The sequence below is a fragment of the Apteryx rowi genome, unplaced genomic scaffold (genome assembly GCF_003343035.1).
Source record: "Apteryx rowi isolate R43461 unplaced genomic scaffold, aptRow1 scaffold_369, whole genome shotgun sequence".
Taxonomy (NCBI): Eukaryota; Metazoa; Chordata; class Aves; order Apterygiformes; family Apterygidae; genus Apteryx; species Apteryx rowi.
The window spans coordinates 374,374-401,384 of NW_020450185.1; the positions used below are offsets into that span (position 1 = coordinate 374,374).

Consider the following 27,011-nt stretch of genomic DNA (forward strand, 5'->3'; position numbering starts at 1 on the left):
GGTGGTAAGGGTTGTCTAGGCCCTCTCCACCCCCAAACCCTGTGCGGCTGCAACACAAACCAAGCAGAGGCAGGGCAACGTGTCTGACTGCTGCGAGAGGCAGGCYGTGGGCTGGGCTCGCCCCGCGAGGCCTCTGCGCTAAGCCCAGGCAGTGCCTTCTGCTGGCATGGTAACACTGGCCCAGTGGTCACGTCTCACAGCTGCAGCTGACAGTGTGTACCCGCGAAGGAGGGAGCTGGCCTCAGCCATCGCTGGCCCAGGGCAAGGAAATGGTGTCTAAGGGGCGAGCAACTGGAAATTAGCCCAGCAGAAACACCCTGAAAGYCAGGGCAGTTGGAGTAAGCAGGTGCCCTTAAAGGACAGAGCTGTGTGGCTCTGTTCGTATTCTTATGGCATCGACCCACCTGGTTTTGCTGCGGAGTCACAAGGAAGATGTTTAGCAGTAATGTATGGAATAGCTGGGGATGGAATACATTCAGATTTCCAATAAAATCACAAACTGCAGGTATGCTTTAAACTTGCTTCCAGTGGCTGCCAAATCATCTCCGCCTGTGGGCCACATGGGGTAGGGAAAAAAAGGTTGCCTAACTGCAAGCTAAGCTTAACTGTACCATTCCACAGACGAAAGGATTAAGGCTTCTAACTAGCCCTTGCTACTCTTGTTGCAGGTTCCTGATGACCGCAGAAACTACTAGGACCACTATTTTGAAAGAGYAAAGCACAGGAATGGCAATTGCGTGTAAGCTGCAGCAGAAGTCTCAGTTAAAGAAGAACTCAACTTAAACTTCCTACATGTAAGTGTTCTATTCCCCCCATCATGCTGTTGGTGTTTGTGTTGCAGGATATTCTGATCTGTCACCCCTCCCCAAACTGTTCAAATTGGGTGTTTGTTTGAACTCTTGGCTTCAGGAAGCACAAGACTTTTATCATCCCCCAAAAAGGGTCTTTTAGCCACTGACACTGTTGCCCTGCCTGTTGGCAGGACCTAGCTAGGACAGAATAGAGGAGCTTGTGCAATTCCCAGCTCCTTAATGAATCCCACAGCAGTGAGACACGCGCCTCCCTCCTTTTCTTGATATATATATATTTTTTTTCCACACAACATGCTTTCAGTCCAGCCTTTTCTTCTATCCTCTTTTCCAGTCCATTAGTGCTGTGTGCTTCCAGTTGAGACCCAAAGTTCAGGTCTGAGGAGGTGTTTAATAGTAATCTGTCATMGGAGCATCTTCTGCACCTGCCCAGCTAGATTATGAAGTGAAACAAATGAGCTTAGTTTTCAGAAAACACATCTGGTGAGAAAGATCTGTATGATCAGATTTACAACAGCCATATACGATGAGAGTTTGATGTGGAGGATTTTTTCACTGCTAATGGCAGTGGCTTTTATTTTAAGCCTTTTTTTTTTTTACATTAAAAACTTTTATTACAAAAAAATTTAACAGTAAGGCAGTTTCGCAATTGTCAGTCACTGTGAGCCAAACAGTTTTCAATCATCTTTAATACAAAACTAGATTCACACAGGAGCCAAGCTCTTGATCCAAAAGCCCTTTGAGAAATGAAAGGATAAGGCAGAAAGCAACAATACCGCCTGTGTTATCATTTACACATTTAGTATTAGGTGTATGAACACTGTTGCAATGGAGAAAGATGAAATATGGATTGTCTATAACCTTAAAAAAAAAAAAAGCTTACCCTTTCTCTTCTAATAATCTGGCTTGGAAGATTTCAGTCTAGTGTGCCTCAGCAGACTTGAGTTTGTGCTTTTGGGGATTTTTCTTTTTTAAACCAAGCAAAATTTTCCACTGGCAAAAGACAAACCATTTCTGTTCTCTGAAGAACTGCAAGTCATTGAGCAGTTCACTGCCTTAAAAAGTCATGCACTGAAACATTTTTAACTACCTAAACAATGCCTCTTAAAAGCCCATTCTTAAAATCCTGTTAATACTAGAAATACTCAGCAGTAAGTGAGATGAGGGAGGTAAAGTGGTTAGCAAACTTCCCAGGTCAGACATTGCAAAACAACTTCTTTCATGCTTGCTGCTCCTCTTTTGATGTTGCTTGAACAGGGGTGGGAAGTCATTGCTTGCTACAACCAAATTGTAATTTCTCATYGCTCCAACCCTTCCCTTTTTAATCCAACACATAAGAGACCAGGGTGTTTTCTTCCAACGTGACGGTATCTAAAGCAGTCACTGGCACGCTTCATCCAATATTTGTCTTTTACCTTACTTAAATTCCACAATCTTTAGCTATTAATTATTTTAATGTGTTGAGGAACTCCTCTTTGCACTTTAGAAAAACAGCTTTTCAGTAATAGCAAAACTAGATGCTGTTTACTAAACGTGTCCATGGTGATAATACATTGATTTCTTTTTGTGCTTGTTAGCTACCCAAGACTGGCTTTTAGACAAGCAKTTGTAGATGCCTTTGAGCTAGTGAGAGGAAAGTTAATGCCCCAGAATAATACTCCTAACACCCTATTATCTATTGTGTTCTTTTTCTTGCAGGAAAGTGGCAGGACATAGTTACTAGTGGCAGCCATCGTTACCAAAAGAACAGCTTAAAAGAGCCAACAGGATGGGAAAGAAAAACCACAGATAAGAGTGGAGATGAATCTACTAACACTGTGTAAAAGGGAGAAAACTGAGGTAAGTAGAAATATGTTACGCTTTTTAATAGTTAMAATCTAGCGAACAAAAAGTATGCTCTGATAACTCACTTCGGTGAAAATCTGTTTTATTCAGACACTGCTCTATTGTACTAGCAATTTTGATGAAATGAGCAGTACAGCAGTGAGGGGGAACTTTTTTTTTCTTGTTTTTTATGTTTTCTAAAGTGCAGGATGGACTTTGTTTGACATCTTTGAAAAATCACTGGCAAAACACAAGAAGGTGCAGGGCTAAGGTTGAGCATTCTGTAGGTCTCATTGCTAATAGGTTTAGAAATTTAACAATGCATTTTCCAGCAAAGATTTTAAGTGTCTTTTATAAATACGCCTTTTGAAAGTATGCTGTTTCTCAAACTATAGTACCTTAAACTGTATTCTCATTGCTCCAGAGGTATTTCTAACGTGTTAGTAGTTGGTCTCTTCTACCTTTTGGCTCATTTTTCAAGATTTTATTGAGGCAGAAAATCCAATTAACTAAAATTGGAATTTTTTCCTTGGTAAAGAAAGACTTCAGGCTTTGACCCCTACATCAGTAAAACCGTCATCATCCAGAAAATTAGACTGTTTTAAGACAGGCAGCGTCTGGTGCAGCTCACTTTGATTCTTGTCCTCATGCTAGTGGAATATTTAGATGTTTTGCTATAAATGCTGCTGTTGAAAAACGTCTTAGGAAAGCGACCCTCCCTGCAGCCTCTGCCCCTGCTCCGCTGGGCTCTTTCTGTGCTGGGAGGCAGCAGGGACGGCAGTTATTTCTCCTGCAGGGATTTGAACAGCAGAACAAAAGTTCAACAGCTACAGCAGCCACAGTCTCATCTCCCTCAGAGGTTTCAACTTCATCTCAGTGTAAGGATGACTTGTCACAAGCTAAGGTACCTGAAAGTCACTAACAAGAAAGTTCTTTCAGTGCGGGCACCAGTGACTCGGGGACTGTTTTTCTGCACGCTGGCCACGAAACAGGAAAACTCCGACCCTGGTTGGTGGGGAGAGGAGTAGTGAAGTAAGCAGCACCAAAGCCTCTGAAGGAGGCCCACTTCCCCGTGCTTCCTCGCTCACGAGCACCAGTGACAGCTAAGAGGAGGGGGAGGCAGCACAAAGCGCTTTGCTGCAKTGGAGGCAGCCTCCACCAGGTAAGCGACACCAAACTATCAAGAGCAGGTACCTTCTCTAGCATCCTGTGCAAATAGTCGCCCTGTGATTAAAGGCATGACACTGCTATGGCATGCATTCAGCATCCCCAACAGAAAACACATATGCAAAATAAAAGGCATCTAAAAAAAGATTTAGGATTATAAATAGGCCATCTATTTCTCACAAAACACTCGAGAACTGAGAGGACAAAGTTGGCTTTTCAGGAATAAAAGCGTTCTATGGTGACTACATATGATTACCTAATCACCTGAAGTCTCAAAACCAATTTGAAATTCCAGTATCCTAAGGCACGATTACTTTGATTAATGAAGATGGCAACATTCCCATCCCCACTGCCCAAGGAATAGATGTAAGAGTTTATTACTAAGACAGAATAAAAGCAGCATTTGTTTCTTGTTATGTGGACAAACTTACTTAAGAAAAAAAACGGAGGGGAGACAGGCTGTAATTGTCAGGCTGCCCTGATGCAGGTGAGCATTTGACACAACACTGCTAAAGCATCTCATCTACGCACAYGGAACTGCTGGCTCACGTTTTCAAGGTTAAGAGCCAAATTCACCAGAGGCATAAAAAGGAAGACAGTTCACAAATTTGGGCTATTGTGGAAGTGGAAAAACAGGCTAAAACAGACAATAATAACCTGTTTCCCAGAGAAAYGCAAAGCATGCCCACAGTTTTCAACAGTAGTGGTCAGGCACTCTACAAGAGCAAGGAGTCCGATGTCTGGAAATTTAGGAATATGAACTGGTTTAATACAGCCTTCCTAGAAAAGAGTCCTCCCATTACATCATCTGGTCAGCATTTATTGCACCATTGGCAGACTGACATTTGCGAGGACTCTAAAGCAAACAATCGCTGGCTTTCCGTGCTGATCAGCGAGGCTAACGGTGAAGGGCACACCACACGCAACACCACTGTTAGTTGTGGCTCTGATCTGTATTTTGTCCTTTTTTTCTGTAACACTCACAGACTTTTAAAGTCAATATATTCTGTGTATAAAACAGTAAAGGGATATTTTAGAGGGAACTAAAAGCATGTTTGTTTTGTCCACAGATGAAACACTGGTGTAGTTGAAGACTGAACCTGTAGTGGAGTGTTAGTCAATTGTAAACTGTAGAAGATCTGTGCATTTTACACAAACTGAATACAGAAGAGAAAAAGGAGGAGTCTGCATCATTCCAACTCTGATAAAGTGCACGGTCTTCGGAATTCCTGTCCCCGTTCATGGAGCCATTTATTGGATACTGCAAAAACATAAAGGTATTTGATCACTGCACCTGTGTAGCTCCAGCTTCTGTTTAAATACATGCTGTTTGATAGCTTTCAGTTAAGCAAAGGATCATTTTAACATACACACACATACACGCAAATGTGGAGCTGGTTTCATAAATCCAAGAAGAAAAAACTTCCCATAGCTGCAAAATTCTGAAAGACTATTAAAGTAGATCCCTGGTACTAAATTCTTTCCTTTATAAAGGAACTAACAGTTTTGGCTGCTTTTTATCCCATCATGAAGTCCAAAGGAAAAAGAAAACTAAACCCACAAACAAATCCTGAACCTCTCACTCACAGGCACTTAAAACAACTTAAGGGGTACTTACCCCATTTGTTTCCAACTAGTACTGGGCAGGCTGCATGCCGTGTGCTGTAGTCGCCTTCTCCACTTGGAAAGAGATTGTACCAGAATACAGCTGTGCCCTGCAGAAATCGCAGTGGAGACTCTCAGCATCTTGCTCTGTGATGCACAYGTTCACCCCAGCACTACTTCATCATAAAGGTAGGTGTCTTTGTATTTCAAATGTTCCTTTAAAATTGAAGAGTCTCTTCCATTTTCTAAAATTTGCTTTCCTAAGGAATGAGTCTCCTTTGACTCACATATTCTTGTTTTTTATTTATTTTTCTTTACTCTAAGCCAATTTCATTCGACTCTGACTACTTTTAGAAAAGCAGGACAGTTTCCTAAAAATGAGCAGCAGGCTAGCAAAGACAGCCCTTATTCCTGACCCCTCTGAGGGAAAAGCCTTAGCAGGAGCACAGAATTTCGGACAGAACTCCCTACGGAAGCCCCAAGACAAATCTATAAAACCACCACAGCAGTAAGAAACCTACTYGCAGATCCGAATATTTTTAAAATGTGTTTTGAAGTACTGTTTTCCTTAAATGTTTTGTAAAGTTTATACATTGGAAGTAGTTAAGTCATAGTTATGTTTTGGACTTAACACACAGTAGATCAGAGGTCTTGACTTACTTGTATAAGAAGCTTAACACAGGTGAACAGCACCCCTGGAATCACTAGTACTGCTCCAGTGGCTTCACTTACTGTGCTGCCATGAACAACGCTCTAATCATCTCTCAGCAAGCTCATTTCATAGTTTCCTTTTCAACATTCAAATATACAATCTGCCATAGTTTTGAGGAGATGGAGAGAGGAATGGTTAATAGGGGATTAAAACCCCTGCTTACCTTTTTAGGCCAAACGCTAGCTCCTACTTCCGGAAAGACAGTAGCTCCCCCTGCTGACACATCACTCATCTGAAAAGGTGGAAAACAGCMCAGGTAAGTTGCAAGCCAAAGCGTTCCCAAAGTGCCACGTTTTAGTAAAATAAAATTAAGGTACCGAAAAACTTAATTTTTACCTTCCCATTAGAGAGCAAAGACTGTGTGACTAATAGCCTAATAAAACAAGACTAAAACCCACCCACTTTGTGCAAAGCCAGATAGCCAGCCTTGTCCCAGAATGTTACGTGCTCAAATGTTTTGGCATAGAGCATACTGTAAATACCTATGTAGATATAAAAGTGAACAGACAGTCAAATAGTTTAAATCCTCCTTAGGAATACGTGTAAGAACAATTATTTCTGGGTAAGAAGATACCCATATTTACCACTAAGTTACTGGCTGCCTTCATTTGCGAGTCACTTCAATAAAAAATTTAATGAAATCATTCAACTATATAGAATATGCAGAGATAGATATTTTTGGCAATAGCACATGACAGGAATATGTCACTTACATAAAACAACCAAGTAGCAATTCTGTTGCCTGTTCCCAGTTCCTTAAAAGCATCTGGCTCATCTTTCTGTGAATAAAAGCAAGCAGATTTAATAAGCGTTTCATTTTGATTATATAGAGGAGTCAGTGACATACAGCTGCAGTGCCAGCAGCAGACAAACTCATGCAGAAAAATGAATTCATTCCCTCTATTTGGAAGGAAGGGAGGATGAAATATGAGTGTACCTATTAATTCAAATAAAGCAGGCATTTTAAAATTCTATGGGACAGGGAAGGCAGGAGCCCAAGTTGCTAATGGTTAAGAACAACTTTGTTGTCTGAAAATTAGTACATAAATCCTCTTCACAGCCACAGGCTTAATTATTTAATTGCGCTCATGTCTCTGCTCTTGTCCTTGCCAAAGATGAGCTAGAGTGAGACAGCTCTGGAGTCCCAGGTTCACTGGGAGTCGTGCTAGGGGCAGAGCTCTTGCAGGAGGGGCTCCAAGCATGCCCTGAAGGCAGCGCGCCAGCCCTGCTCGCTGCAGGGTTTCTGCCCATAAAGGCCTGTCCTCTTTCCTGCTCCCGGCTGTTCTGACCTCGTGGTGGAGTTGTACGTGACGGCTGCTGCGCCAGGTATGCTGCTGCTTACACTATTTGGCTTTCTGCATTCTGCGCTCCTCCCTGGCACACACACATCTTCGAGTGCCGTTAAAAGTCTTAACGATGTGATTCATTAAGCAGTGCCCTCTCTCAGCCACAGAGCGCCTGGCAGTAATGTGGCAGTAATTCCTGAAGCTTTTGACAGGAATAAGTAATCCCTGCCTAAATGCGTGAGAATGCACTTTCTGTCGCCGCGTACACTGCAAGCCCAGCGCTGTGTTCAGAGAGGAAGCCGCTTCCCCTCCACACTCCAGCCTGTGCGTCTACGTTACCTGAAAATAATGTGAATGTTACCTTTCATTACAGCTGGGGAAAGAGTGAAGAAGCTGAGCACTCCGCAGAGCTGAAGCTTGCAACAGGCTAACAAACTATCCAAAAGATCCATTTTGGTAAGTAGCCATTTTATAATCACTTTGACTTAAAAGAACAAAAATCCATTTTGATGGGTCTATGAGACTAATTTCTGTCGCATCTTATTTTTATGTCTAGAGCCCACCCACTGTGACCACTATTTGTGCTCAAATTTTAGCAGTTGTTACTCTGGAAATTAACCCATGCATTTCAACCCAAAATCTGTTAATCATTTGCAATGCTTTTGAGCACATGCCTACAGAGCAGAGATTCTGATTAATAGTTGGTGGATTTGATTCATAGCGTAAGGTTAATCTGAAGGTGTTAAATCACGCGCAAGTATGCCCAATAAATAACCAACTGAATTCAGTGGCATTATTTCCAGCAATCTGAGGTTTAAGCTGGAACAGAAATAGGTTAGGAATTTAAATCAAATAAACCAAGCAAGGATGAGGAGATGAGGAGAACTTAGTAGGCTTTTGGCAGTTTCAGTAGTCTGTTAGCAATCAGCATGTAGAGTACAATACAGAGCATTTATATTTTCAGATGTCTTCAACAGTATGGAAGATGTCTGTCTCAGCTCTGGGGGACGAAGTTCTTTCTCCACATCGCATGCTCGCACGGTAAGCTGCAAGGCAAGTTTTCCTACGCGGCCCGTGAAGCCCTTCTCACAGGAAAGGGCATTAAGCTCTCGCCCCTACTGTCAGGCTAGCCTCCTCAGCAGCGCGCGCTGCACTGCACACGCATCTATGGTAGCTACGATGCTGCTATCTTCTTCTGTGCACATGAGGAACACAGGACTTACCCTGTGCATTGTACAGTCTGACTGCGCTTCCTTCAGTGACTTTAACAAAACGGGCTTTATGTGGCCAGCAAAATTATTTCTAAATGTTTCTCTAGTTTTAGGATGAAGCTAATGGCCTTTGCTCTGTTGAGAAGAATCAGTCATCTCCTTAGAAATAACTCTTTTTAAATTATGTTTCTGAAGAAAAACCATTTTGCTCCATAATGCCTGTATTGTTTATCAGTTCAGCTGGTGGTTTAGAGGGCTTTCTCCACTAACACAGATTAGAAAGTTGAAGGACTGTGAAGTGTAATACACATTAAAGAATAAAAATGGTGCCACAGCCAAGAGGCCTAGGCTTCACCAGATTACTATCTCTCCTCCATTTCTTTACTTGCCCGTGCAAAGTCAAAGTGGGGTTCATACTGTCCTCCCACTCCATAATTTGCCACCTGAAAAAGAGAAACACAGTGCTTGTGAAGAAGAAAGAGATGGAGACAGAAAATAGGACTTACCCTTCCAAAATCAAAATGAGGCTCATACTGGCCTCCTACGCCGTAGTTGGCTACCTACGGTGAAAGAAGAAGCACAAACATCTAGTAAAGCAGTATTTTGTCTAGACAAGAAGGGGCAAGAATTTGACACATATCATCTATAACCTCTGGATAGATGAAGTTCATAGGAAATTACAAGCCCCTGTCAACTAAACTGTACGGTATGCAGCAAAGCCCTACTGGGTTTATTCACAGATAGCTTTGATTTCATTGAGATTCTTCATCAGTTTAGAGCCAGAACATGACTCTGAGCTTTGGGGACTCAGTCCCTCTCCAGCTCCCTCAACCACGCTCCAGCTCCCAGCTGCAGCTTAAACTTCCCTGACCCTGCAGGTCAGCTTTGCTGAAAGCTCTCCTGCCCCGCTGAACGGTAAAGCCACTCTCCCATTTCTGAGCGGCTGCTCAAAATGCCACTTGTCTTCCTAAGGACTTCCAGCTCTTTGAAGCTGACTGGCACCTTTCAAGACTCCTGACAGCCACAGGCTCCAAGGAGACCCGAGATCCCTGGCTACAGGAGAGGCAGCACATCCAAGACCGGTACTGCAAGCTGTATTTTCCCCACCGCTCTGAGTGTGTCTCACTCCAGGTAAGGACTCTAGTACTCAGAGCAGCCACTGCTGTTGCTGTAACCTGCTCCGACCCTGCTCCCAGCCCTTCTCTGTCCAACAACCATCCTACAGCTGCCACAACAGACACAGATCAGTGAGACCATCGGTAGTTTCCCCAGGAGGGCGCACACCCCTCTCCGCACCAGCCTGCCTATAATGCATGAACCTTTTGAGTGTTCCTGCTTGTAATGGCTCACTTGGTTTTATACCAGCACATTCCCACCCTGCTTCCCCCAGGGTCCAAAAATAAAACTTTTCTATAAAAACTTTAAAGGCTATTTCTCTTCAAAATGGGTCATGGCACTTTTACATTCTCCATTCAATTTTAAGTCACTTTTTGATCTTGATGTCTATCAAGACCCACTCTCCTTTTTTGCCAGTGGACTTTTTCTTCTCCTCTGTGCATTCATAACCTCAATTTTCAGCCAGATGCTTGGGCACCTTATCATGAGGAATCTTCATGGAGCAGCAGCTTTCATGGAACTACAGTGCTGCTTTCTATACATTAACACTTGCTCAAAATCAGCAAAGCAGCATTCTAGCTGTTCACTTAAGAGCCCCAAGTATATAAATAAAAGTACTTTTAAAATAAAGCTTATTTGAGTTAGTTACACGTACAGTCAATCTTTCCATATTGCAAAGATTCTGGACACACTGTTGGCCTTCTAGGACCACAGAGGCAATGGGAAATCAGAACAACCATTCTTCCCCCATTTCCTCAAATATGAGTCCAGGTAAACTCTTCACTATTACCACAGAAGCAAAGTTTAACCTTGCAGTAACAAAACTGGATTTTATTAGTATAATAAAAATTATACTAATTTGTATTCACTTTATAGTAAGCATCCCTCCAGCAAGAGAAAGCCATTTCACACCTCAGTACTGCTAAGCAAGTACTTGCTCTGCAAGACCACTTTGTTTCTACCACCCTGTAAAAACACACCCATTCTTCCCACAAGCTTGAATCAAGCCAGTTATCAAATTATTAGCTCGCCCTGGATCAAATCAGCTTTTGTGGCCACCTCCCAAGCTCTACCTGGGTGTGTACCACGCTGCACACAAAGTCATCCAGAATGAAAGGGCTGCTGACAGTCATGCTTGTTTTAACGGTTTACCTGTAGTTCCTCGGCTGTGGAGACATCAAGTCCTGTTAGGTCCTGTATCCTTGTGTTAATGCGAGATACCACGGGGCTTTCATATCCAGACAACCAAGCACTAAGTTGTAAAAAAAAATAAAAATTAATATGTAATAGTAGACAATAAGCTACCAGTACAAATGCATCATTCAGAATTGCTTCTTATTTGAGATTTTTCTCAGATTTTTAGAAGAAAAATGGTAGGTCAGAAATATTTTCAGGGGCATTACTGAGAGCTGCATTTAATAAGCTGYGTTTTCTAGAGAACACTTACAACACCAGCTTAAGAAAGCCTCAAAATGAAGGGCCTTACTTTCCATACTGGGAACTATCAAATGACTGAGAAACCCATACTTAAGTTAAGCAAACACCCTTCCAAATGGTGACATTTGGTTCAAGCTATTTTCTAAAGCAGGCAGATCATGGTTTTGCTCTTATCCATGCCAAACAGCTAATTTAGACCACACAGTTGATACACCTGGATGCAGCACTTTGGAGAGGATCAGGTGACCTACTCCAGTGTGCACAGAGTCTGTGTAATTGTAACTCAACTCTCCTGCCTCACCAACTCACAGATAAGCGAGTGCTCTGTGATCTGTCATTTCACATTACTTACCTGTCTGGCAGTACTAAAAACCATTAAGGAAACAATTAAATAAGGCACAAAACCCTTCACCATGTACCCTGTTGAACAAGCTGTTCCAAAACAGCCTATTCTAAGAATTTGGTATTTAGCACATGTTTTGAGTACACAGTGATTAAAATACATGTGTATATATTTACTCCTCCCTTTACATATCAGCCTTGCAATTCAAAAACCATCTTCAAAATGACTGCCTCCTATTTATAAATTAGGAAACTTCAGCTGGAAATGCTGCATTTAAAACACTTTGCAAATGAGTCAGCAGAGAAAGGAATAAAACAACTACTAAGCAGTACTACACAAGAACCACTACCTTCACCCAGACTGTCTCCTGACCCAGTTTAGCAGTTTATACTCTAAATAGTTGCTCATTCCTGAAAGCCGGCTGAATGAAAAGCAGCTATGTCATCCAAAAGCAGCCACAGACACACCCTGCCTATTGCTGTTTGGCAGAAAAGAGCACCTGCTTACTGTGACTGCAGCTTTGTGCATCCCCACCGGACCCTTACCAGCCATGAACCAGTTACATGGAAATACACATGCATTTCATCTCTTTATAAGAGAAATAGCAATCCCACCTATCCATCTGGCTGTTTGCTTGTTTGGTTTTTTAAAAAAAAAAAAAACACTCTTCTGCTCACAGGATGTTTTTTTCTTTTTTCTTTTCCTCTTCTCTCTCCCCCCCCCCCCAACTGCTTTACTCTTCTGGTTCTAGCCCAATGCACCTTTATCTTACCTGGTCCTCTGTTCTTGCTGCGTGCATGCTCACTACCTACCCGGTCCTCTTCTCTGTTTAACTAACTTGGCAATTCCTCTTACTATTCATGATGATAATAATGAGTTTGGCCCATTCTTCCCTTTCTGCAGAAAGATGGAGAGTGCTAGTTCTGCCTTTTCTCTAGCATCTGACCTGGCCTCTGGACTCCCCAGCAGCTCCTGGTGCTTTTACACGACTGTTCCACAACCATACCTGGGCTCAGAGCCTAGCCGGCAAGTATATCATGGTATTGCTACTCAAATGAAGCTTCACATCTATACTAAATTCCATTTTTTGTTTACTTTTTACATGATTCTTATTAAAAAAAAGAAAAAAAAACACCAGAATGCTTTGCATGGGAGGAACAGTAGCATGACACTTGACACAAGGCACTGACACAGGTTACAGAATCTCTATGAGCATGGATTTTTTTTTTTAAATGAAACATATACTATACATAGAAGAAATAAAATCTCAAAACAGACTTGTGCAAACACGTATAAAACTCTATCCACTTCTAAACACTGTTAGTATAAGAAGATGTTACAGTGCAACCCTCCTAGACTTAAGACAGTAGGAGAAAGCAAGGCAGCTGTTTCTATGAAGCGCTTCCAAATGAAAAGCAGCTATGCAGCCCAGGTGCTCGCAGCCACATTCAACAGGCAATGCTCGCAAGCAGGCCTAACCTCACGCTTCTTAATACCCAAGAAAAGCCCAACACAGCCATCAGGCGAGCCCAGCAAGCCTTCAACGTGCATGCTCTAGCTACTGCTGTCCAGTCTTCTGGAAAGGCTTAAAACAAATCAGCAAGCAACAAAAAGCCACTTTCTCCCTCACCAGTGGCACATGTGATACAGGATTAATAGCTTGTTTTTTTAATGTAGGCATAGTCCAAGGTTCAGAGCAATTCACATTAAATGCACACAAGCTCTACTCTTCAACATAAGTTTGTTAAGTTGCTCACTTGGATGAAAAGCATTCTGTTGTATTTTTGACTAGCTGGCACCCATGACTCCACCATCACCAGAAAACTTCTTATTAACAAAAAAGGGACAAACTTATTTCATGGGGAAGCCATAAGCATCTCAATTTAAGGTGCAACCACAATGACTTTGCTTAATAGAGGATTTGACATTTCTTTAAAACCTGCCACATCAGCAGCCAAAATTGCAAAAGACTACAAAGCACCAAAAGACATCCATGAACTAAGCTAATATTTTATAGAAACTGAAAGAATTGAAGTGCTGAATACACACCATGGGGTTTCTTTTCTTCCTCCTCACACCAATATCTGGCAGTAAGCTTTTAATTTTATGTTCAGTACAAACAGCTAGCTTCTTTTTTTAAAGCATCAACTCCCCCTTTAAAATTCTCTATCAGATATCCCACTAGAGATTTTAATAGCATAAGATTTCATAAACAAATATTTGTATGTAGAAATAATTTTAGACTAACCAGTATATTATTTGGAAAAAACAGACAACTGTCCAGAGACACATGACATATATGGGCTCATGTGCCCAAAAGCTTGTCTACTGCTCTAACTGTACTGCGCTGGTCTAGTAACAGGCATTACCTACCTCCTGTCCTTTTAGTCACAGCTACAACAGCACCGCACCAGACTATTTCAGCATGGCTTTTGTAACCACGGCTATTGGTCACATGAAATAGTCCTGCATGTTTAAAACTTTCTAAAATATATTTAGTATGTAAAAGTATTAGTAGAGAGGCAACAGTGATTGATTGAATGAAAACACAGGCTGGTATTCCTGGTGGAAACTTTAACATCATATGCTATGAGCTTCAGCTGGCTTTTGGAGAAAAGGGAGGAAAAAGGCGGGGGAGGAGGAACAGCTGCTTTAAAAGCAGTGCAGTGTCAGACTGGCTGAGTTTATTCTGGTACTGCACACAGCATGGCTTGATGGTGCTTCTCATACTGCTGGCACGGTGCCCCCTTTTATACAGTCTGCCACGTACTGCACAGCGAACAGTAGTCCTCTCAAAGAGAGGAATGCTGTAATTTAGATGGGCATTTGCTAGGAAAGAATGTTTGAAGGGGGGAAGCAGTAATCTGTTAAAAAAATAAAGCATTTTTTGGTTTTCAGGAGCAATGATTCATCCGGAATCCAAACCAGCTCCAACAGCCCCAACAGGAGGACACTGCTACCAGTGATTCTGCCAGAGAAGTTCCAGTGACCTCGCATGAATAACATGATTTTTCTAAAGCATCTCGCCTGGGGTTTGGGGTTTTTCTTGGGGGTGAGGTTTATTTCCCATCACAATTTTAGCTGTCAGAGTCTCCCAAAGTATATACCGCCTAAACAATTAGCATGTGGAGGAACACAAAGGAGAGGGGAGGCAGGAGAAAGGAAGATTTCCCTCCTTCCACCCCTGTGGCAATCCCTTTACTCAAAAAAGTTCTCTTCACTAACTAACTTCTTAGCAATTTCTTACACCCATTTACTTGTACTTCTCTTTGCAGTCCCAATTCTAGTTTCCAACAAGATAAGGAATTTAAACACTCAGCCCAATACAATCTGATTTCATTCTGAGTTACTTATGTGCGCTGGAAGGAGTCCCAGACTGACACCTTTTTGAGCACCAAACCTTGCAAGTTTAAATAGTTTTAAGGCTCTTATTCACAAGGTACCAGTCGCTAGGCTTTATTCCAGGTTTGCAGCACACCGAGCAGCACTTCACATACCGCAAGTGCTCTTGTACTTGATCGCACAGTTCCTAGGCCAGGTAGAGCCCACAGCTGGGTCTAAAGTGAGATTACATCCCTCGGAGAAATAGTTATTTTGTCGGGTCTCTCAGGAAGCCAGTGGTAATGGCAAACAGATCTAGCTGCACTGGGCCCAGGCAGACACAGGCTCATGAGGGAAACAGCTGGTAAATGAGTAGTGTCTAAAACTTTATCCGACTATGGCATTTGCAATGTATGCAGAGCAGCAAATAATCCAATTCCCTTCAAAAACACAAAATACAGTCTTTAATATGTAAGATAACAGCAATAATATGCTTGGTATTCGCTGAAACACCTAGAACCCCCATATTGACAGGGTGTTCATATATGTGATTATTAAAAGCGAAATTACTATTTCCTTATATAAGCTGAAACTGGTATATAACATTGCCAAATAGCTGAAATTTATTGGTCTTATGGATGATTCTGTCTGTATCATTGCATGACACAGCCTCATTGGTACAACATTTCCAAGGCATAAGACTTCCCACTAAAGAAAAAGCAAAACCTTAAGTAAAAAGTCCTCTCAGTGGGGGTCATCTGTTTACCCAGGGGCCAGTTACACCTCTCAGTCGCTTTCAGGTAGTCATCCAGTCACCCTCGCAACCTGCTACTGCCAGACAGCACATYGCGTTAACAGAAACTGCGACTGGGTCTCCAGATGGATTAACAGGCGACTTCTATAAATGCCCCAAACCGGTTGCGTCACAGAAGACAAATCGTGAAACTGAACAAATGCTTTCTGTAAAATGCACAGGCACAGATGACCAGGACAGAACACAAAAGGACTTGCAAAGGAAAATTAAAAAACAATTAAATCTAATGCATGTCAAATAAGAAGCCGTATGTTCCTAAAGTCACTCTGGACAGGCCCCGTGAAGGTAGTTTTAAGAAACAAGTATGTAGGCGCTCACTTCCAACAATTGTGAAAAGACTCCAAATATTTGCACRCACTTCGAAGAGTGGAAGTACATGTTGCGAAAAATGCTATGTGGAGGGGTGGGTGTGAGTGTGGGTCTAAATAAAAATAGAAAGTTTTTAACTTGCCACTACTTGTAACAAGCCTGGTTTTAAAGATCAGATTTCAGCTGTAACATTTGGTAGTTTCCATACCAGTTATAATCATCCCTGGATCTATCAACTTTTTTGTGGTGAGTATTTGGAAGCACTGTATCTTTGTAAAGAAATAAATAAAACACATTTCTGCTTAAGCTATTAAGTCTTTCTAATTTCTTTTTTGTTCAAAGAATACAAATGAACACTATGTTTTCTGTTAAAGCAGCAACTACTTTCAATCGTTTAGCATTATTAAAGTTACCAGCTAGCATTAACTTGCACTATACCTATGATTTATAGCAGCTCATCGGTGCCTAGTTCTCAGTACAGTATGTATCAATATTGAAGATTAGTGGTGTAGATGAGCGACACACAGCCTTCTCCCATTGTTAGTGTAAGCAGAACCCTTCATTTCGACAACRTTTTTAGTACATTAGTTGCATTATACAGGCCACGACGAGCAAAAGTGGAAACTTCAGTTTTAGCTACCACTAACATTTAAAAATAGTTTACGTTTCAGCAGACCACTTGCTTTATTGTGACAGTTCATTCTGCTTTAGGCCATTCTCTTTCTTCTAAAGAGAAAGAATATACCAGCTGTGCAAAGTCCTTATCTGCCCCAGGCCTAGCGATGAAGCAGCGCAGTCACAGAACAGACCTCCTCGGACTGGGCGTACGTTCGGAGACGCTCCCTTACCTCTTAGAGACTCTGTAATGTGCTGTGGTCAGTTTCCCAGTCTCAGGGTCATGCACAGTAGCACGGCTCAGCTACAAAAAGAGAAAGGACAAGGGCTTACCCACCTCGTCGGCTGCTTTTTGCCAAGCCACAGGTGTTTGAAAGGGTTCCGATTGGTCTGGATGGTATGCAATGCTCTTAAATTAGCAATATTAGGAGGGCAACAGAAGCTGTAGCTGCCATTTCCAAATCAAAACAAATTGGTTGGAAAATTTTGGTTAGATTGTCCTTTCACTTTTTTCCTGTATTTGTTTTTTGTTTTTTTTAAACTAGAGACTTTCTGCAAATAGTTTATGATGCTGAGTTTCACAGACAATTCCTCTTCATGCAGAAGTTCAACTTTTTTGAGAATTTTGGCTTACCCAAACTCTAATCATCACTACTAAAACCGGGAGGGAGGGCGGGAAGGTTTCTTTTCAAGCTAGCCAGACTTCCTCTTGAGGCAAATTTTGGAAAACAGTTGCTAAATTCAAGATTTGCAGTACTTTATAGGCAAACTGGAAAGAACCAGGAGCCCAGTTAAAAAAGAAGCTTGCTTTCTGCCAAATTTGCGTCAGCAGGAGGCAAAAGCCCAGACAGGAGTAAGGGATATCTTGGACCACGAAATTCTGTGCRACTAATGAACGTGTGTTTTGCATGCCAATCCAGCTGTCACGCAGGATAACGACTTGAGGCATCTCATACACGTGTAAAGGCACTTTATATGGGTCTGCTCGATTTTGCAAGGAAAAGGAGGACAAGTTTTAATTGACGATAATAGCAAGGGAAAGGGAATTTTAAAAAGGTGGGTTCTGCTGAAGGTTTTGTACCTTCGTGTGCTTTGTACATCAAATGTAKTTAAGAGAGCTGCTTCTTGTACAGGTTATTAACTGAGAACACACACCAAGAAGGTGACCTATTATTTTTTTTTAAATGATCAAAACACAACTCCAGAACTTCCAGCTGAAGGAAAAGACTGAGAAACTCAGCAGTAACAGCCTGTTACAATATCTGCATATAATAAAGTGGTGGACTACAAAGCCAAAGCTGTCTTTTTAGACCACCTCTTTCCCCATAATGAGCAGACTCTACACACTCATTACAGGCCCCAAACGTCTGGCATAGAGCTCTCTTACCTTTTGCTAATTCTGTAATGTGCCGTCTCCAAGGCTCCTGTTATGGGGTTTGAAATGGTGGCTCGCCTCAGCTGTGAAGCGAACCATCAGAATAGTTGCATTACAAAGCACATACTGCATCACAGCAATCCGACCATTCAGAAGCCTACGGAAACGCCACACAAGCTGCCACGCAAGCCACCCAGTCACCTGCCGTGGTGGTGTCTCTTTTAAGGAGGGGAAAAAAAAAATCAGAAGCAGTGATGGGTAGGAAGGGGAAGTCTCCAATTTCACTAAAAGAGAAGTTTTAACCGCATCTTAGAGAAAAAGCGAGTTTTCCAGGAAATGATGTTTCCATTTCTGGAGCAAGAGGAACAGCTGTCTGAATAAAATAAACTAGAAATTTTCGTTTCCTTCATATCTGAACRGCAGCTGGCAGCTGTGCAGTACGACACGTGTACAATCGGTCCTTTGTTAACACTGTCCTGCACAAGTAAGATAAGCTTTACGGTTAAACCAAATCACTGATCTTGTGTAAAGGGAATATGATTAAATCCCTACCTGAGCGACTGTTTCCTTATCCAGAGCAGCACTGAAGTGAACTCCTCTACGACTGACTGCTAACAAAGACTAATGACTTTGTTTAGGCTAYGGACACATTTACCTTGCAGTCCTTACTCGCACAGAGTGAGGACTCTTGCCTCAAGGCCTTGCCTTTCCCTCTATCATTCTACAGTTAGGTGGCACCACCCCATTTAAGTTAATATTCTGATTCAGTACCTTACATGTGCTACAGAACTTTGTTCGTGTGCTATCAGACACTCTCCATCAATCATGACTGGAAAGCTTCAGCTTCAGAGCCCAGTTTTTAGAAAAAAGTTCCACATTTTGGTTGGTTCTAGGTACAAAAAGGCATACCAAGTCCCATAATAATTAAAAGAAATATTTTTCTATTGTTAATAAATAAATAAATCAAAGYTTCTCCATCCCTGCTAACAAAACCAGGTGTGAGGGACTCTTAATATGCAGCCTCTCCTCTCATCCCGAGCAGAAGCACAAATTGTTACTCCAGAGAGACTCCCAAAGCTGAGTAATACACTCTCATCCTGACAGCTTATGCCTGTGCCTTCCAAGAGGCAGGGACAGTAATATCCCTGGCATCCAGAAGGAGGGAGACAACCTTTCTGTCTCAAAAATCCACAATCTTCCTGCTACATCKGTTACCAAGCCGTGCAAGACCTCGGCCGTAGGAAACATGTGGAAYGCTAACACTGTAAGGATGCTTCTACATTAACAAACTGTCTATCTGCAAGGCTTTACCACAAGTCAAACATTTTGTAGGAAAACAATTATCTCAGCAAGGTTAGAAGTTTCARTCTGCCACATGTTCAGAGATCCACGCGGTTTTTCTATTTTCAGTGATGAGGTTTATTTCTATTCCATAAGGAAATTATTTAGTCATATTCCAGAGACATAATGCCAGGGCTTTTCTGCAGCAGCAAAGAGGTTTAATCACCAAACAACCGGGGCTCTGCCTCGCAGCTCTGCAGCAAGGCTGCCTGACAGGAGAGCAGGAAGAGAYGTTTTGGGGGTAGACAAAAAGAATTGTTTGTACTTTCTTGTTTACAGTTCAAAATGTTACTTCACAAATACAATGCATCAGCCTTTACCGAGCTTTACAACTCACTTCTGTCTACCCAGTATCGGGGCTGTGACCAAGGATAGCCTCATGACTGATGTGCCCACGTATAACCCACATCTGCTTTAATTCATAACAGACCTAGCTAACAGTTTGTCCTATATTTAATGYGCTTATTCATCTAACCTACATCTGCTCAGCTTTCTCTGGACCAAGCACCATTTAGGCTAAAAAACAAAGGAAAAGGCAGGAAAATGATTTAGACAAGTTTAAATCTTATTTTAAAAGCAACTGGCAACTGATACAAAAATAAATCAACTTGACTGTATCTTAAATGCACATTTGGAGCTGCACAGTCAAACCATATGGATACAGAAGGCAAGCCAGTCAGGGTTGGTTGTTTTTTTTCTTCTTCTTGGACCTTCTTCTTCCTCCTGTTACATTCTGACAGTTGAGCTGTATTATTTTTAATTTAGAAACAAGAACCTTGGGATCTGGTTTCTCAAACAGGATTTGATAAACTGAAATTGTGAATAAGCAGCTGAGTGCCTCCAATTAAGTACTGCCTTGTTAAAGCTCTTTCACCCCCAGGTAACTTCAAACCAAAAGACATATGCAAAACCTGGGAGACAAAGTCAATTTTATACAGAAGGGAGAATACTACTATTTGTTATTGTTTATTCAGTACATTAGAATAAGGTGACATCCAAGACCAGAGGAACGGCTGCCTTTCCCTAAAAGGCACTCTTTTCCATGTCACAACTTTGGCAAATATAGAATTAAGAAAACAAAAACATCCACGATACCCAGGTGACAGGTGTATTTTGAGGCAACCTAGCTGCAGCACATTTTCTGTCGTGGAGCGTTCTCCTCCTTATCTGAAACAGGGCACGCTGAAATCGTGTCTTCTAGAAAAGTCTGACAGTCCTGGACTGCTGTTACCTGGCTCTCTTAATTACACAGAATTTCCAGCCTCCCCCCTRTCCCCTTTAAACAGTGTGTCACCAAGAGTTATGAGGCAAGAAAGCACACCGCACGCACCCAACTGCACGCACCTCTGCGTTCAAGAGGACACAGAATCACACACACACACACCCCACTATGAACAGAATTTAGGATTCCAAAAGGCAAAGAAGTGTAAGGCATTTACCCTAGGCTTTGCTAGTTCCTTCACAGTTTCGATCTCTTCATCGGAGATGATATCAAGGAAACGAACGATTCGAGGTTTGTCCCACTCGTCTTCCTGTTTGACAGGACCCAGAATGTACCTGGGATTTCTGTTTCCATCGTAGTAGCGGCAGAAGAGTCTTTTTTGCCTCCGTGGAGTCTGAAAGCACAATACAGCAAGAGAAAATCAGAAGRTGTCCATATAACATTAATATCTCTAAGAAATATTAAATGTCTTGAGAACAAGATACAGGAACAATTCACTTTCCCTATCTTACTTTTATGTTACTGGCTAAAGAGGTGCTTTAAGTTTGAGAAATCAGTGCTTTAAGCAAATGAATATTACTCTGTAATGGTGCAACAAGCAGTACTTTACACAGGTAAGTACTTACATAGCTAAGTCCTATCAAAAAATAACTAATTTTGTTGCTGAAGAAAAAAAACCCCTCATTCAATACCATACATAAATCTACACTCAGCATAGTTGTTCAGTTAATTGCAATTACTTAGTGCACTCGCTGGCTTATTAAGTTAGTCAGCAGTGTCCGTGGAAGCATTATTTTTTCTTTACTGGACAGAACGAAACAGGGAAGAAATCCAGCACACACTAATCCTCAGCTCTATATACTCAGCCAAGTGCTACAACAACTTCCTTGCATTCAGGCCACACACAAACTCCTGACAATGTTGTTATGGTTGGGTTTGTACATTTGTACATTTTAAAAGAGTCTACTGTTTTAGTCCACTTTACCATTTTGAGACCCTCCCCACGGCACAGCATTTCGTACTTCCTTCTCTCAGGCAGGTAATCCTTTTTCTTAACCTCAGTTTCTTTATCCGCCTGGTCTTCTGACTCCGTGCTAGATTTATTTGCTTCTTTTTCTTTAGCCATGATATATTCAAAATATTTCATGTTCCCATTTGCTCTTTGATGTTCAGGATCTATTGACAAAGAAACGGACAAGAAACGCTGGCAAGTTAACAGCTTGCAAAGAAGTACACAGGAGAGGCTATTTACAAACAGAAAAAAAMCAGACACACACTACTGCTTCTCAAACAGAAATTAGCAAACTTCTGTTACTCTGGCTGGAGAACATTCACAGTGTAATTGAAACTCCGAGCTAGTCCGTAAGTGCTGCTGGCCTGTAGCATGCACCTAGCCTTATCCATCTGCAGGAAGATCCATGAGGAGCTTTGGAGTTAAGCGTAACTCATTCATATTTAAGAAACTGCTTATGGCGAGGCCAGCATCCTCAGTACTCACAGTGGTCCGAGCACTAAGAATAAATAGGCTTTGGTCATTCCATGCAATACAAGCAGAGAGGGAGGGACAGGGAAATGGGAATGGACAGGGAGAGAGCTGGGACACCACGACTGGCTTTACACCAAACCACCTCGCCGAGGGGAACCAARATTGCTGGTGACAAAACTTCTAACAGTCACTGCACTTACACAATTTGCTTCGCGTCATTGATAAAGGATTCTCACTGGCCACTGCTATAAAACAATTAGATTTGGTTCTAAGCTTCCCAAGCCATCTTCTACACAGTGGAGTATTTACAGAAAGAYAAATGCATTTAATATTTCATAAGATGGACAGAATTTTAGCTCATTGTATTGCATTCTGTATTTCTTATTTTTCCAATTTTTTCACCTCAAGTGTGATCACTTTGCATCTAAATAAAAATTTGGAGAGAATCAGGTATTATCAACTTAGTCTCAATTTCATTAATTTTTTCCTTGCCTGTACTTAAGGGAAAGTAATCTAAACTTATTCTAGAGCACAGGAAAGGAAGATATAGTAAGAAAACCAATTTCAGACAGTAATGACTAAAATTGGTCGTTAGAAGCTAGTAGCGACAGGAGGCAAAAAAAACATGAACAGAAAGGAGCAATCGTTAACCACGACACTTTCTGTCACTGTAGTTTAGAATATAATTGCCCATTTAAAATGGCAGCAAAACATGATTTATGGTAGTATAAGCCTTATTGCACTGAAAACTACACCAAGATGTTAACTGTAATATCAGTAATAACCAATTTTAAAAGCCTATATACAAGTCAGAAAGCAAGACCGACGTTCCTCCGTATGWCTCAGAAGCTAACACCTGCTAGGTCACAGAGCTAGATCTTGCTGAGCTATGGATCTCTCCCTCTTCACACACCCAGTTCAAGAAGGCGTTTGGTGAGCATCACTGCTTTGCTCAGATCCCCTTGCTGATACACGGCATAACTCAGATAGTCCAGAATGTAGACTTTATCCGCAGAGGAAACTTCTCCCTCATCCAGCTGTTTCAGAGCTTGTTCCATCCAGAGCTCGGTATGGTAGTAGTCGGCCTCAGTATAGGCAATCTTTCCCAGCTCAAAGCAATCTTCAGCTGTTAAAAAGGATTTGTGCTTTACACCTATATTAAAAAAAAATAGAGAGAGCAGATTTGACACAGAATTCTGAACAGATCTTCAGAGTGACATTCAGTTATTCCTTATGCATCACAGCACAGTTTATTTCTGTTCAGGTTCTAGTCTTAAACATCTGCCTTCTGGGGTGGCGATTTGTTGCAGACTCTGCTCAAATATTTAAAGCCTGTAAATCCTATGGCAGAACAAAGAAGTGGTTAGACATAGTTTTCCATTGCCAAAATGCCAGCAACTAGCTTCAAGGACTTCACGATTAAGGGAATAAAATACAAAAATAAATAAACCCTCCTTCCCCCAAATCCCAAACACTTTGAGCAGGAGCAACAGTGACCCCAATATGAAGYTGCAGAAATCAGTTTCCAAAGATTTTGTATTATTGCTTTCAAAATGTTACTGAAGAACATCTTGCTAGGAACTACTTAGTGGGGGAAGAAAAAGAAAACAGTAGTCAGTAAAAGACCAGCTGCTGAAGATTTTGAAGTAAATCATTTTTAGAAACATTTTAAAGGACCTCCGAGAGATTAAAGCTCTAGTGAGCAAATTACAGATTCCTCTTTTTGCCACTGTAAATTAAGGCCCACTGAAAAACCAAATTTAATCTTGTAAAAATGAGCCAAAACATCTATGAGATAATGAAAAAAGGAAACTCAGACACAGAGGCAATTTTTCTTCTTGTCCAAGATTCTACCAGTTTTACAGCTGAAGTTATATTCCTAGCTACTTAATAAATCCTGAATTTCTAACACCAGCTCCCACAGCTGTGTTTTAGCAGGTGTAATTTTCTATTGAAGACAAGCCTTGAGAGACTAAATAGCTGAAGAGAAAGTCCACAAAAAGAGTAATCCCACAGAACAACTGTTTCTGCTCCCTAATTAAACACCTGGTGATCTACCCTGTATCCTGTTTCAGGTTTTGAACCTGAAGATACCTGCAAACTCTAGGATAACGCAAAGATTAGATAATCTGGTAAAGTGATGGTGGAGGGGCACAGACAAAGAGATCCTCTGGAATGAGTAATGGCTGCAGAAGCAGCTTAACATCTATAGGTGAAAAGAAGACTTAAAAGGGTGCTTAAAACTGCAATAATCAAATAGCACTGACAATTAATATAAAGGAACAACATAACCTGTAATGCAGGAAGTCAAAAAGAGAGTTAAGCAATAGTAATAAGCAGTGTGACAGTAATAGATGTATAATAAGCAAATGACAGTAGTTAAGATTCTGATCAAAACTTGGCCGCCTAGCAATAGAAACTCCCTGGGAAAAAGAGACAACACAAACAAGTGACCACGTGGGATGTTCCGCTCCGTAGCCCTGAAAGCCAAAATACCAACCTGTTTTCTTTTACACTCTAGAACTTTTGATTCTGCAATTAGACTTTTTTTATACACAGTTTGGACTGTGCAGTGATTCAAAAGAAGCAATAAACTACAGTCCACCCAAACCACTTCATTTTGTATTTTTGTGCTGTTATCTGAAAAAATAATGAACTTCTTTCTGTAGTAGAATGAAACTGCAGGTCTTTGAGACAAAGTCTTGAACCAAACTCAGAAGCAAGGTTATACATCATAACATATAAAGCCAATTTTTTTTTTAATTTTATTAGACATCTGACCACAATGGGCGTTTGCAAAAAAACACAGATTGTACAGCGCAGATTTTTGGCCAGTTGGCACAATAGTATTTTTGAACAGAGGAAATTAGAGAAAAACTGGCAGAGAAAGAGTCTTCTAACAAGAAAGAAGTGTGTCTTCTCCTGCCTATAATCTGTTAAAGATTATCTCAGGTAAAGCCACATAAGCGCAAGTGTTTTGTATGTGCACCATATGCTCCCGTTTTTTTTTTCCTTGCCGTTTACACACACTGTGAAACTTAAGCTCAAAGAAACTTAAGTCACTTAACATTTTACAATTCCCAACCCAAAAGGTCCATCTGATCAACTGAGAGGGAAAGGGGAAATGAATGGCAAAACCGGTTTTGTTAAAATGCATTACAACGTGCTATAAAACTAAGTACCAGTCAGTATACAGCTGGTTTCACACAAGGAAAATACTCACCCAAGCAAGATTTTAATCCTGATTTTTTTATTAAGACCTATTAGCACTAAATTTTCTTACCATAAAAAAAAGATGTAGACTTCAACTAAACTTGGCTTTTTTTCCCCTTTTTTAAAAATTTATTTATTTATTTTTATTTAACCACTTTTTAGGCAGTCAACTCGTTTGCCCATTGAATTATATTTAAGCCATACATACACACATACATTCAGGTAAGAATGCATATCCAGTCCAGGCTAATCATGATATTTCAAGCAAGACAAGAAGCAGGCATATAAATGGAAAGAAAAAATTCACTTGCAAGTCTAAATAGAAACTTTCAAGTTCTAGCACAAGCAGGAAACGAGTATGTGAGGAGAGTAGGAGAATGACTGAACAAAGTGAAGTCTAAATTCTGAATGAACCTTGTATTCCGTGCAATACTTTCACCACCGTAACTTGAAAGACAGTATGCTAGCAGCAGAGAGCCCATCAGGCAGCAAAGCCAAGTGAATATACTTTTCAACAGAGCAACCGTGAGGATAGACCTGACAGTACGCCCAGAGCGGTCAGGTCTTCCTGCATTCCTCTCCACCAGTTCAGTCTGAAGCAACAGGCTCTCTCCTGAACCGTGGCAGAGTTAAAAACTACACCTACGTCAGCCTGTATTCAATTGCCCACATCACACTATTTTTCATAAATTATTAGCCAGCTCAAATGTTTTCATACTGTTACCTTCACACTACACAATTAAACAAGAGGAAAAGTAGTCAAAGGATTTATAATCAGGATCTTAAGTAAGTTCACAAGTGTCTTCAGAAAATAATGTAGATGAATCTTACCTGGAAGATTGCCTCTTGAGAGGGTGTCTGTATCCAAGTTATACGTGTCTTGAAGCCGCAAGAGAGCTTTTGCGGCACCAGTCTGATCTTCATCATTTGGGAAAAACTGGCGCTGGATAGTCATGTTGGAGATAAAGCCTGGGAAGACAGGGAAACATTTGGCCTTTTTTGTCCTAAGAATTCTATTAAGAACATTATGTAAGAAATGACTCCTTACTCTAAAAATAAATAATAAAATAAATAATAATAAATTTACATACAACAAAAAGACCACCACTACATGGAGAATATTACAGATACTGTGCTGATGGCTTCTGTAACCATCCCACACAAACCTTCTTCCAAAAGGTTTTCTATTCAGTAACATGGAACTTGCAAATAATTTAGGATGGAAAAAACAATCACTAAGGAAAAATAGTGCAAAGATTAAGGCTGGTCAGTATGAAGATGAAAACAAAATGCCGCCATCTACCCTCAAACAGCTTTTGACAGGACCTTAGGCAACTAAACAGGTGCTAGGAACCTAACTGCTTTTTTGTAGACTTGGACGTTTACATACAAACTTGAGAAACATCCAAAGTTAAAGAGGTTTCTCAAGAAAGTTTCTCATTTTCACGAAACTCAAAATCCAACTAGAAACACATTTTGAAACGTTAGCACTTCAATTGTTTTTGGAAAAGACAGCAAAGGGACAACAAAAAGAAGACCTAGTGATTTGTTTGCTTATATTTGCTTTTGACAGGAGCACTAGGGTGAAGTTTTTGGAACAAAAAGACAAGCAGGTTCCATAAATTAAAACGATATTCTCTCCAGGAACCACTCCCCAGTCATTAGAGTCGCATGTAAACATCTACTGTGAAATCCCAACATCATTTAAGTTGATTGCAGATCCCATAAGCATCTAAAGGTCCAGGATTCCCCCACGACAACTGAAATATATTCTCTTCAACTGTAAGAATCTTCCTTTTAGCATT

The 27,011-nt window shown here is 41.1% G+C and overlaps 1 protein-coding gene and 1 long non-coding RNA gene across 13 annotated transcripts in view; one reads left to right on the forward strand and one right to left on the reverse strand.

The window, feature by feature from the left end:
* Positions 1-1,480: 1,480 nt before the first annotated feature.
* P4HA1 (prolyl 4-hydroxylase subunit alpha 1) overlaps positions 1,481-27,011 on the reverse strand; it is a 60,268-nt gene continuing 34,737 nt past the window's right edge. For 6 of the 12 annotated variants that reach the window (XM_026073437.1, XM_026073430.1, XM_026073431.1 and 3 more), the window contains 11 exons: positions 26,038-26,175; positions 22,907-23,146; positions 21,493-21,683; positions 20,725-20,901; positions 16,803-16,873; positions 10,883-10,982; positions 9,004-9,057; positions 6,831-6,896; positions 6,281-6,349; positions 5,419-5,515; positions 1,481-5,061 (listed from right to left, as the gene is read on the reverse strand). In XM_026073437.1, coding sequence (XP_025929222.1) covers positions 4,991-5,061; positions 5,419-5,515; positions 6,281-6,349; positions 6,831-6,896; positions 9,004-9,057; positions 10,883-10,982; positions 16,803-16,873; positions 20,725-20,901; positions 21,493-21,683; positions 22,907-23,146; positions 26,038-26,175 — 1,274 coding nt within the window. In that variant the 3' untranslated portion in view covers positions 1,481-4,990. The other 6 variants (XM_026073435.1, XM_026073436.1, XM_026073440.1 and 3 more) reach the window with 6 other exon arrangements.
* LOC112969797 lies at positions 7,736-14,997 on the forward strand. Its single transcript, XR_003254802.1, has 4 exons — positions 7,736-8,444; positions 9,587-9,745; positions 12,414-12,550; positions 14,409-14,997. It is a non-coding gene; the product is annotated as an uncharacterized LOC112969797 (long non-coding RNA).